The 9,381-nt window shown below is 44.7% G+C and overlaps 3 protein-coding genes and 1 non-coding gene across 6 annotated transcripts in view; 1 reads left to right on the top strand and 3 right to left on the bottom strand.

Moving 5' to 3' along the window:
• Window positions 1–4: 4 nt before the first annotated feature.
• rplp1 (ribosomal protein, large, P1) lies at window positions 5–1,243 on the bottom strand. Its single transcript, XM_037263399.1, has 4 exons — window positions 1,003–1,243; window positions 420–494; window positions 217–337; window positions 5–127 (listed from the first exon to the last, which is right to left on the bottom strand). Exons 1-4 carry the CDS (start codon window positions 1,072–1,074, stop codon window positions 45–47), a joined length of 351 nt encoding a protein of 116 aa, XP_037119294.1. The 5' UTR covers window positions 1,075–1,243; the 3' UTR covers window positions 5–44.
• Window positions 1,244–1,524: 281 nt separating this feature from the next.
• Window positions 1,525–6,186, bottom strand: clptm1l (CLPTM1 like). 2 transcript variants are annotated; one of them, XM_037263204.1, is made up of 18 exons: window positions 5,930–6,186; window positions 5,126–5,359; window positions 4,962–5,056; window positions 4,689–4,878; window positions 4,423–4,598; window positions 4,269–4,347; window positions 4,064–4,181; window positions 3,905–3,999; window positions 3,733–3,817; window positions 3,540–3,643; window positions 3,356–3,421; window positions 3,163–3,213; window positions 3,009–3,091; window positions 2,904–2,938; window positions 2,764–2,819; window positions 2,638–2,682; window positions 2,229–2,344; window positions 1,525–2,161 (listed from the first exon to the last, which is right to left on the bottom strand). In XM_037263204.1, exons 2-18 carry the CDS (start codon window positions 5,288–5,290, stop codon window positions 2,077–2,079), a joined length of 1,644 nt encoding a protein of 547 aa, XP_037119099.1. In that variant the 5' UTR covers window positions 5,291–5,359; window positions 5,930–6,186; the 3' UTR covers window positions 1,525–2,076. The 2 variants fall into 2 exon arrangements, with proteins under 2 accessions (XP_037119099.1, XP_037119100.1); XM_037263205.1 differs by having other exon boundaries at window positions 5,126–5,338.
• Window positions 6,187–6,229: 43 nt separating this feature from the next.
• trps1 (trichorhinophalangeal syndrome I) overlaps window positions 6,230–9,381 on the top strand; it is a 93,526-nt gene continuing 90,374 nt past the window's right edge. For both annotated transcript variants that reach the window (XM_037263199.1, XM_037263198.1), the window contains exons 1-4: window positions 6,230–6,334; window positions 7,249–7,321; window positions 7,780–7,871; window positions 8,620–9,014. The gene's annotated coding sequence lies outside the window, so the exon portion shown is untranslated. The remainder of the gene's footprint in view (window positions 6,335–7,248; window positions 7,322–7,779; window positions 7,872–8,619; window positions 9,015–9,381) is intronic.
• On the bottom strand, window positions 6,635–6,706 carry trnah-gug. The gene has a single exon. It is a non-coding gene; the product is annotated as a tRNA-His (tRNA).

Here is a 9,381-nt window from a genome sequence, read left to right as displayed (position 1 = left end):
GAAGATGTTTTGCACATTTGATTGTTTTTAGAAAAACAGCCAGTTTAATCAAAAAGACCGAAGCCCATGTCGTCATCAGACTCTTCAGACTCCTCCTTCTTTTCTTCTTTCTTCTCTTCTGCCTTAGCTTTGGGGTTAACAGACAAATGAACACATTGATGATGAACCCTGAAAAGTTAAGTCTCCACATTGGTTATTCTGAATATTCTTTTTTACCTGGGGCATCTCCAGCAGAGGCAACAGCTGCTCCGGCAGCAGGGGCTCCGCCGCCGGCTGGCGCGCCACCTCCAGCACCGACATTGCAGATCAGGCTGCCGATGTCAATGTTGGACAGCGCCTACGGGACGCAAAATGCAGGTAAGCCTCTTTCGCTCCTTGTCATGTGTCATTTAGGCGTGGAAATTGCACTTAAACATTACCTTGGCAAAGAGACTGGGCCAGAAAGGCTCCACGCTCACGCCGGCAGCCTTGATCAGGGCATTCAGCTTGTCCTCCTAGATACAAAAATATTCGATCATTATTATGCATTCATTTCAAGTGTGGAGCACTAACATTAAGTTATGATCTGCAAAAATCTCATTCAAGTAGGGATACTAGCAATAGTTAACGTTTGCATTATTACATTATTGTTACATGCAACTGAATGTTTGGCGCGGTATTTTTAAACAATTGTAGCTTCCACTATTAGCATGTTGAAATGAGAGCCATTGGGCGTGCAGTTTTAATCGGTTTATTATTTTCTTCAACAATAGTAAATCTAAAGCTACAGCGTACATGTTGACAGTGATCACTCGTGTCCTGCCAAGAGTTAGCCTAGCATTTGCGATAGCAGCTCGACTTAAATCTACTCTAAAAGTCAAATAAAAGGCAAATAACTATAAATGTCCTTTTCCAGCCTTTACACTCAAAACGTAACTTTAAGTGTGGTCATTGTGTGGCAACTGGAAGGCTAAAAATGAACCCGATTGGTGGCGTGGCTAACGGGTGGTACGGGACACTTACGGTGACAGTGACTTCATCGTCGTGGAGGATGAGAGCCGAGTAAATACAAGCTAGCTCGGATACGGAAGCCATCGTATTAATATGTTTTCACGTTTAGGGTGTCGGATGCCTAACTTTGATGGTGCTAGTCGCCGGATTACAGGCCTTAGCTTCGGATGAAGAACCGAGCACCTTAGGCAAGTCAACTTCCTGTTAATGGAGAAAGGGACGATTGTGGGCGTGAATTTCATATTTATAGCCTCCGTCGCGGGGACATGACGTCATGACGCAAGGCCAGTGACGACTGACGTAGTCCGCAGTCCGCACGGGGTTCCGGTTCAAAGTACAGTTATCTCTTTTATACATATAGGCAACAAAAGGTTAAAGCCAGTTTCTGGTTTAGAAAAATATTTTTAAATAATTGACATCTTTGTTTTGATGTGTGTGTATACAATGTGCAATACAATATAGTACATGTATTTTATTATATTTGACAGTTTCCGTACATTATTACACTAGTACGAATAAAAAAACATCCAAATCAGTTTACATATTCAGTCAGTTTATTTAATCTCAAATAATAATACCAATTAAACCCATAAAAAAACAAAAACATCTGCAACTACACCGGGAGAGAAACCCTGAAATTTGAGAGAATGTTTCAGAAAGACACACAGAACAATGGAAAGGAATCGAAATGTGACAAATGTGTGATAATACTTTGTCCGTCCATTTCAGTGCCCATTTAAAAACATCCAACAGAGCGACTCTGCTCCACGCAAATAAGCTGCATAAACGTTCCAAAAAATCCCTCTCACATTTGGCACTAACACGTTCCATATGTTAAATACTTGCGCAAAATGGAATTAAGTGGTAGCCTGATAGGAATAGGACAAAGCAAACAAAAGATTTATCGAAAATGTCTGCTGGATGCAACAGAGATGAGGCATCGGAAAGAAAAAAATACAAAATGGTGTCCTCTCAAATCCTCCCAAAAATGTCCGCTCAATATTTGAGAGGGGAATCCAGTTAAAACCACATTTACAATCACATAAGGATATTAATGTTACTTCACTTGAATGCCTCATCTTTTTTTTAGTCCTTGTGAGATTTCCTTTTGGGATTGTCGTCGTACGAAATTCCATATTCGTTGACTCTCGTCTTGTCCACTGGGTAGAGCCTGCGGAAGGGCGAGAGCTTTAGCTGAAATTTTGCGCTTGCGCGCGCGCGTGTTAATGCGTGCGTACCATCGCTGGTAAAGGTAAATGAGAAAGACCGCATCGTCTCGAAAACAGGCCAGTCGGTGGGATGTCGGCATGGTGATAATGAAGGCAAACACGTCGTCGATGAAGGTGTTGAATGCCTGACGATAGCATTCGATTAAAAAAAAAAAAGACATACTTGCATACATCCTTGTAAAACAGCACCGTCAATTTTAGAATGCCTGCAAACTTAATAATGCGTTTTTTGATCCCGTCAAAGCTAGAACGTTTCAAATGCCAATATTATGACTTTATTATCGAGGAATTTATTCTGTTGAATTGACTTTACTTTTGTAAGTGACTCATCTTTTTACTATTATCCCTTTTAATTATATGGCTTCTACCAAAATAGATTCACCCATTTTTTAGCTTTATGTCAAAACATTAAAGTCACCTTATACATGAAAGCCTTCCAGGGCAGATGGGCCACTGATTTCAACTGTTGAAGAAAATCAAAAATCAAACATTTTGATGACATCTTCATTTATGACAGCTGACTGTTAAATAGCTGCAAGCTCACCTTATAGTTGACAAAGAGCTGAGGAAGCATGAAGAGGAAGCCAAAGGCATAGACACCTGAAATAAATGAGGAAACAACAACAACAAAAGCGATTGAGTTCTAAAGTTGAGCAATACGAGCAGTTGCCGGTCCAAACCTACCGTTCACCAGACTGTTAATGAGCCACGAGTACCAACTACAACAGACACAAATAAGACACGCCATTAGTGAGCACTTCAGCCAGCAACGCTTATGAACTTACCAACCTTTTATATCGCAGGAATATCAGGGCGTAAAGCGCTCCTCCCAAGCACAGTGGGTAGAGAAGGTACGAGAGGTACTTCATGGCCTTACGGGGGGGAATTATCATCACATTAATTCGATTGCAAAACACAAAAGGGAACATAGTTAAGGAGTTACCTGAGTGTCGTACTCTTCTGTTCTTCTCTCCGACTCGTCTAACTTGCCAAACTGCAGAGGGAAAAAAACAATGTTTCTATTGTTTGCATATGATGTGCTACTAAGAAAAGAAAAAAATACTTTGTGTGCAGCCCAGTAGCATTGCTTGGGGAACACGGCTGTAGTCAATGTTTGTTTGTGCCCCTGAACCTACCAGGAACGTCGGTTTCCCTCTTTTCCAGAGGACCTGAATCTTCAAGGCCTTCTTCACTTTCCACACCTACAACAAACATGCTCTTAGTCCGAGTTGTAGAAGTTCGACGCGCAATGAAATGATCTGGAAGCTATTCGTTTTTAAGGGGATGGTAGATTGTACAATTTAAACTGCGTGTGCTCACCTCAATAACTGAGCCGATGCCGGCGGGGATGAGGACCAGCAGGCTGGTGTGCTCGTCAAACAGGTAAAGGAAGATGATGATGGTGCTGAAGCATCGCCACAGCACTGGCATAGGAAATTATTATTTCAGGATTTTTTTTTTTTAAGAGGTGTGTATGTGTGGGGGCATTTTGAATATACATTAGTTGTCCTACCAGCTTTGCTTGACATCCCCACCATGCTTTTCTTCTCTTTCCAGAAGCTGATGTCATTCTTGAAGGCCAAGAAGTCAAAAAGCAACTGGAGACAATGGGGAGGAGGACATCTTTTTGACTCTTCTATCCATTTGATTCACCTGAATCCAAAACAAGCACGAACGAGACTCACATGGAAGGCGGCCACGAAGAAGGTCAAAGCCAGGAAGTACAGGTTGGTGTCTGTGAAGATTCCTTTAATCTCATCGGCGTCCTTCTCCGTAAAGCCTGCGAAGGGCAAAGGGCAGCGTGAAATGGTGGCACAGGACCAAAGTGATTCTGAGGCTCGTACCAAACTGTTGCAGGGAGTAGACCGCATCCTGCATGTGGATCCAGAAACGGAGTCTTCCCAAGGAGATGGCGTCATAGGAGATGGTAAGAGGAAGTACCCGGCTGGTACTGTTGATCTCCTATTAACACAACATTTACTTGTCATTGCAGATGCATTCATGTCACTTTTTTCACGTGCAAGTGAAAAGCAAAGGGGTTGCAATTACCAGGAGATCCTTGACGCGGTTGCTGAGCTCATCGACAAAGAGCAGAGGTAGGTAAACCAGCTTCTTGCCATCTTGAAACCTGAAAACAACAATTGAGATATACATAGGGGAGATACACATGTATAGATAAAAAGGTTTGCGGAGGGAGCCTCACGCTCGGAGGTAGCGGCGCACGTCGTTCGGAACGTGTTCCTTGTCAAAAACAAATTGGTCGCCCACGATGTTTAGCGTCAGGCGAGAGCGCCAGTGCGAGACAGGCTGGTCGGACACGCCTCTTTTTGCTTCTTCTTCTTTGCGTTGTTTGGCCTGGCGAGCTTCTTCCGTCGCATCCTGCGGGATGGGAAAGCAAATACGCACGTTGACGTGCCGGTCGGTTTGTCGCTCCGTAACCGTCGTTGAGCACGCTCAAGTGCACCTCACCTCACTTTGGTCCTCTCGGGATATGAGGGAGATTTCGGGTGGCTTGGGCACCATGTAGGCGGTGAGATGGGCCACCAGGTGCACCTCCTGCGGGTCCTGCCACGGGGTGACTCCGGCCTGGTGGACAAACACCAGCGCATACAGAGTGCCGTTGTTGCGCGTCTTCTTGGGTAACGAGACGTTCACAGTCCTGTGGAAGAAACCAACTCTTGGTGATGCCAGAATTTGGCTTGGTAATGCGGGTTCTCTGTGAACGAATGATGTCAGCCGGACCTCTCAAACTTTTCGTTGATATTAAAAATCTCCTCTTTGTGGATGAGGGTGTGCCCTCCTTCTGCGTTGGGCCGGAGGGCTGTGTAGATGCTCATCTGGAAGAGGCACACAAATGGCATTAAATCACAAAATCAGGTCTTCTGATCGCATCATGCGTTCCTGACCTGGAGCTCAGGGTTTCCTGCTAGGAAGGGTGTGATGCAGCCGGCGTCGCCGGGGGGCTCGCATGGCGCGGTGTACACAATGCCGTACATCACCCAGCAGGTGTGCGCAACGTACACCACGAACACACCCACCACCAGGGTGGTGAATGACGATTTCAGAAACATAGTGGTTCGGCGTCTCCTCGGCTAGCTGCAGGGCTGGCCCATCCCAATCTGGATGCCAATAAGCAGCAACTACAACAACAAGGACATTTGGCGAACTGGTTTTATCATTGTTAGTGCATCATTCATTGGATCATCTTTATATATGGCAGAATTGAAACAAGGGTTAAGTGACTGACAAAAAATACACCTTTTCAGATCCCCCCCCCCCCAAATGACAAATGTGTAATGGCAGAAACTTTAATTCCTACAGTCTTTGTAGATTTCTGTTTAATTTTGGCAATGTGATCTGCTAAAATGAGGAGTTGAAGCATCACTGCCAAGCTTTGACGTGTGCCTTTGAGTCAGGCTTGTAGTTTGTACTCGTGCCCATCTCAATAAATACTAAGTACAAATACCTGAACATTTATTAATATTTCTACTTTGTTATTGTACTTGAACCACCATCTCTATGAAATGCATCTCATTTTTAAAGTACATGACATACACAAGGAAGTAAGTGCAAGGTAGTCAAATATTTGGAAGTGTTTCAGATTCCTTAGTCCAACGGGGGGGGGGGGGGGGGGGGGGGGGGGGGGGGGCTATGATGTTGGTTCCACACATAAATATCGATAAGGCATACATGGTTTGAATCAAACTAACCCGTGTAGAAAGTGTCAGGCTGTCAGTGACCGCCGAGTGACGGGACTCTAGCGACTCTCTCGGTGCTGTCTCATTCAACGCGACGAGATCGTCTTCTTTAAAAGTCCGGCTCGGCCACTGGTCCAAATATGATGCATGCGAGACCCCTTTTCAGCCGCATCGCAATTCAGGGAACAAAACAAAACCAATCACATTTGCTGTCGCTTAACGTGAGGTGGATTTACAATACTTCCGTTACGCACTTCCTGGTTTGGGATTTGGACGGGATTTGGACGGTTTAGTTAACGCGAGAAATAGCGGGAATACTACGCCAACGAGTGCCGCTGTCAGCATATACCTGTATAATATTGTACACCGATCGACGTGTTCGTTAGCTAATCAAGATAAGCAAGTCGCTTTTGAACGGTAACCTAGAGACATTTCATATTTGGTCGCTGTTGCCTTAAAATGCGACGGAAGGTAGTCTATTGGCAATCTGTACTTTTTTTTAAATGGTTCATTTTTCTGTCAACATGCAGTATTTGAATTATGGAAGTAGCACGACGTGCAATTGACGCCAATTTGCTGTCCCAAACTGCATGTATTCTGATGATGCATTGTATGTACTTTGAAATATTTCAGGAGTCGTTGTGTGAAGTGACGTTATCATGTTTTGATGTAAAATTTGGCTTTCATCCATTTAATCTACATTGAATTGTACGAAAATGCCGTGACCCGGATTCGAACCGGGGTTGCTGCGGCCACAACGCAGAGTACTAACCACTATACGATCACGGCTGATATGGCATGGTTTGCAAACAGATGTCTAGATTGTCAGATGACGTCATCAAACATTGCAATTGTGCTTCCAATACTTACCCCAAATAAATAAGCTTTTAAAATAGGAGCACTGGTTGGAAATCAGTTCAAACTTTTTAAACCTACTTAATGTTTTAAAACAGTGACTTTTTTGGAGAGTATTGCACATGCATACTTTTATTTTTTTTAAATTCTTTTTATTATGGTCATTTTGTTTTACCATGTAGCCTCATGCTGGAGCCCAATTGGACTGGGCAGGCTCCTGGCTTGACTTTTTTCATCTCAAATGTGTCACTCTTCTCATTTACCCATCTCCATTCAGCCCTTTTCCTGCAGTCTTGTATCCCCATGATTAAAGAATGCCGCCGCCGCCACCCTGGCGAGTCCACACTATTCTTTTTAATGCCGCCCGCCCGTCTGTCCCTCCACTGCGCCGCTCTCCCGCCCGTCTATCGGAATCTTGACCTCTCGCCATCCGTCTTGCCTTGTCGCCTTCATTACTTCTCTCCTTCTCTCTGCAGCCTCCTGTTCCCTGTCACCTTGTGATTGAACGAGCTGAGAAGTTAGTTGGATACCCTTCTGCTGTCCTCCAAGGTAACACACACTCCCATCCGCACACTTGACCTGGCCCACACGCAACTATCTATTCATCTACCAAACATGTTGAAGTGAATTGAGACGCTTCATTGAATCTTTAAATGAAGCTCCTCAATTGTCACTGGTTACATTTTAAACGAATCACTAACCATCTTGTGGCACCTTGGTGATGTTTAGACAAAGATAGTGCTTTTCCGTCATTGTGGCATCTTTTATTTAGAGAAAGGTATTACTTTGCTACCCTCTTGTGGTATACTCAGGCAACGATTAGTCTTTTTAGCTTTTGCTGTTTGCAGCAGGGCTCGGTCACTATCTTCTGCAAATAAATTCTTTATGCAATGCAATAATCAAATCACACTTTATTTTTACATTTGGTGTCAGAAGTGGGCTCAGAAAGTTCTTGCCATGTCCATTCTCAACAGTAGTTAATCATGCCCAATGTTTGTGTCTTGAAGTTTGCCACCTCAGGCTCCGTCCTGAAGGACCAATACCGGTGTGGTGGACATGAAAGGAATTCTGGGAAGTCATCTCACACTATGGATGGTGGGTAAGTGGCATGCCATGCGAAGCGCATCCCCATCGCCAGAGTGAAAGGAAGCTTTCATCCCTCATCCTCCATCAGCTGCCCGTCTTTTTGTCCGCGTGCCCTCCAGTTTCTTCCTGCCCTCGCCCGCTCTTGTCCGCCCCATTCATAGTTTTCCGCTTTGATTTTTTGGAATGTATATTTCATTTGCATTCCCCTTTTCATGTTGTCCCTCCCCCCCACTCACCTTATTTTGTCCATCCTTTTTCCACTCCGCTTTTCCCCTCCTCCCTTCCGCTCGACTCATCCTTCTCTTTTCCCTTCACTGCATGAACATGAAATGATCAAAGTGGCCATTCTCGCCATGACAGTTCAATTTGACCAGGGCACAGCAAGTCCACTCAACACATACTCACACGTGCAAACGAGTGAGGCAAGTCGCAATCTGCTTGTAATCTCTTTGAAAAGAAGAGGGCAAATCCAATGTGAACCGGCATCAAACGTTCACGCGTTAAGATGCTCGCGGGGGATCCGTTTAGCACAAAAATATAGGTATGAAGTATGTTCAGAAGTCACAGCGGTGATCACTGAAAACCTACGCGGTGACCTTCCAACAGACACCAACATGTCGGAATTAGTATGCATGCCCACTCAGTCGTACTGCACCACTTTGAAACTCAGCATGTGCGCTGTCTTCACAAGATGTGAGTTGTGCCCACCCCCCCTCCGTCCGTCCTCCTTCACCTCCTCCCTTTTCTGTTCTTTCTTTCAGGTGTTTGCACTATCTTTCACCCCCATCCATCCATCTGTCCATCTGTTCATCCATCCGTGCTCTCGTCATCAAGCTTCACACGAGTGACAAAAGGCTCTTTGACGCAGAGAAAATGACCCGCATCAGATTGGGAAGAGAAGGAAAAATGGAACTGATTCAAACTCTGTATTTCATACTCTATCCTTATTTGCACTCGTGTCCCTCTGCCTGTTTTATTAGACTTCAGACTTATCTTAACCAGACAATTTCAGCAACCCTCACAGATTTGTAAGAGCTGCTGTTCTACTATTTCACCAGGGAGGAGCGCTGTGGTGCTGTAAAGGAAAAGTATTGACACGCCTGCAGTGAGCATTTCCTTGACACAGGTGGATTACAAAGTGGACCAGGACTAAAAGGTGACGACACAGTTTAAGTAATCACTCTGGAAAAGTGTCACTTTTGCTTTTTACTGGTTTATGATATGAGATGTGTGTGTGTGTGTGTGGTGGTGCTCCTTTTTGTGCTTTCTGTTCAGACAATATATAGCTAGCTGCAAATATTTGCCCTCCTTAATGAGCCAGATGGCGTTCATTTAGGAGAGATAGATCAATAGTTACTGCGTGTTGGCCCAAACCTGTGTAATCCGTCCACGGCAAACAGGCAGGCCTTTGCAGCTGACAAGAGTGTGATTGATGCGGCCTTAGCTCGCCAGGCTGCTTGACGGTGACAGAGTGACTGACAGCCGGCTTGACAAAGTGACAAAGGCGGCGATGCAGCGTTCAT

This window comes from Syngnathus acus, chromosome 11 (assembly GCF_901709675.1).
Source record: "Syngnathus acus chromosome 11, fSynAcu1.2, whole genome shotgun sequence".
Lineage (NCBI taxonomy): Eukaryota > Metazoa > Chordata > Actinopteri > Syngnathiformes > Syngnathidae > Syngnathus > Syngnathus acus.
The sequence above is the reverse complement of the archived record's forward strand: the minus strand, read 5'-3'. Positions and strand labels throughout refer to the sequence as shown.

Bases quoted from the DNA above. Each gene is read 5' to 3' on its own strand.
- clptm1l (XM_037263204.1), bottom strand. From the start codon at position 5,290: ATGTTTCTGAAATCGTCATTCACCACCCTGGTGGTGGGTGTGTTCGTG. The intron at 3,422-3,539 runs GTGAGCACACGC...TGTTTGTTGTAG, and splicing joins GCATCGGCTCAGTTATTGAG to GTGTGGAAAGTGAAGAAGGC. The intron at 2,162-2,228 runs GTACGCACGCAT...GCCCTTCCGCAG, and splicing joins ATTTACCTTTACCAGCGATG to GCTCTACCCAGTGGACAAGA.
- rplp1 (XM_037263399.1), bottom strand. From the start codon at position 1,074: ATGGCTTCCGTATCCGAGCTAGCTTGTATTTACTCGGCTCTCATCCTC. The intron at 495-1,002 runs GTAAGTGTCCCG...TTTTGTATCTAG, and splicing joins ACGATGAAGTCACTGTCACC to GAGGACAAGCTGAATGCCCT. The intron at 128-216 runs GTAAAAAAGAAT...TTAACCCCAAAG, and splicing joins CTCTGCTGGAGATGCCCCAG to CTAAGGCAGAAGAGAAGAAA.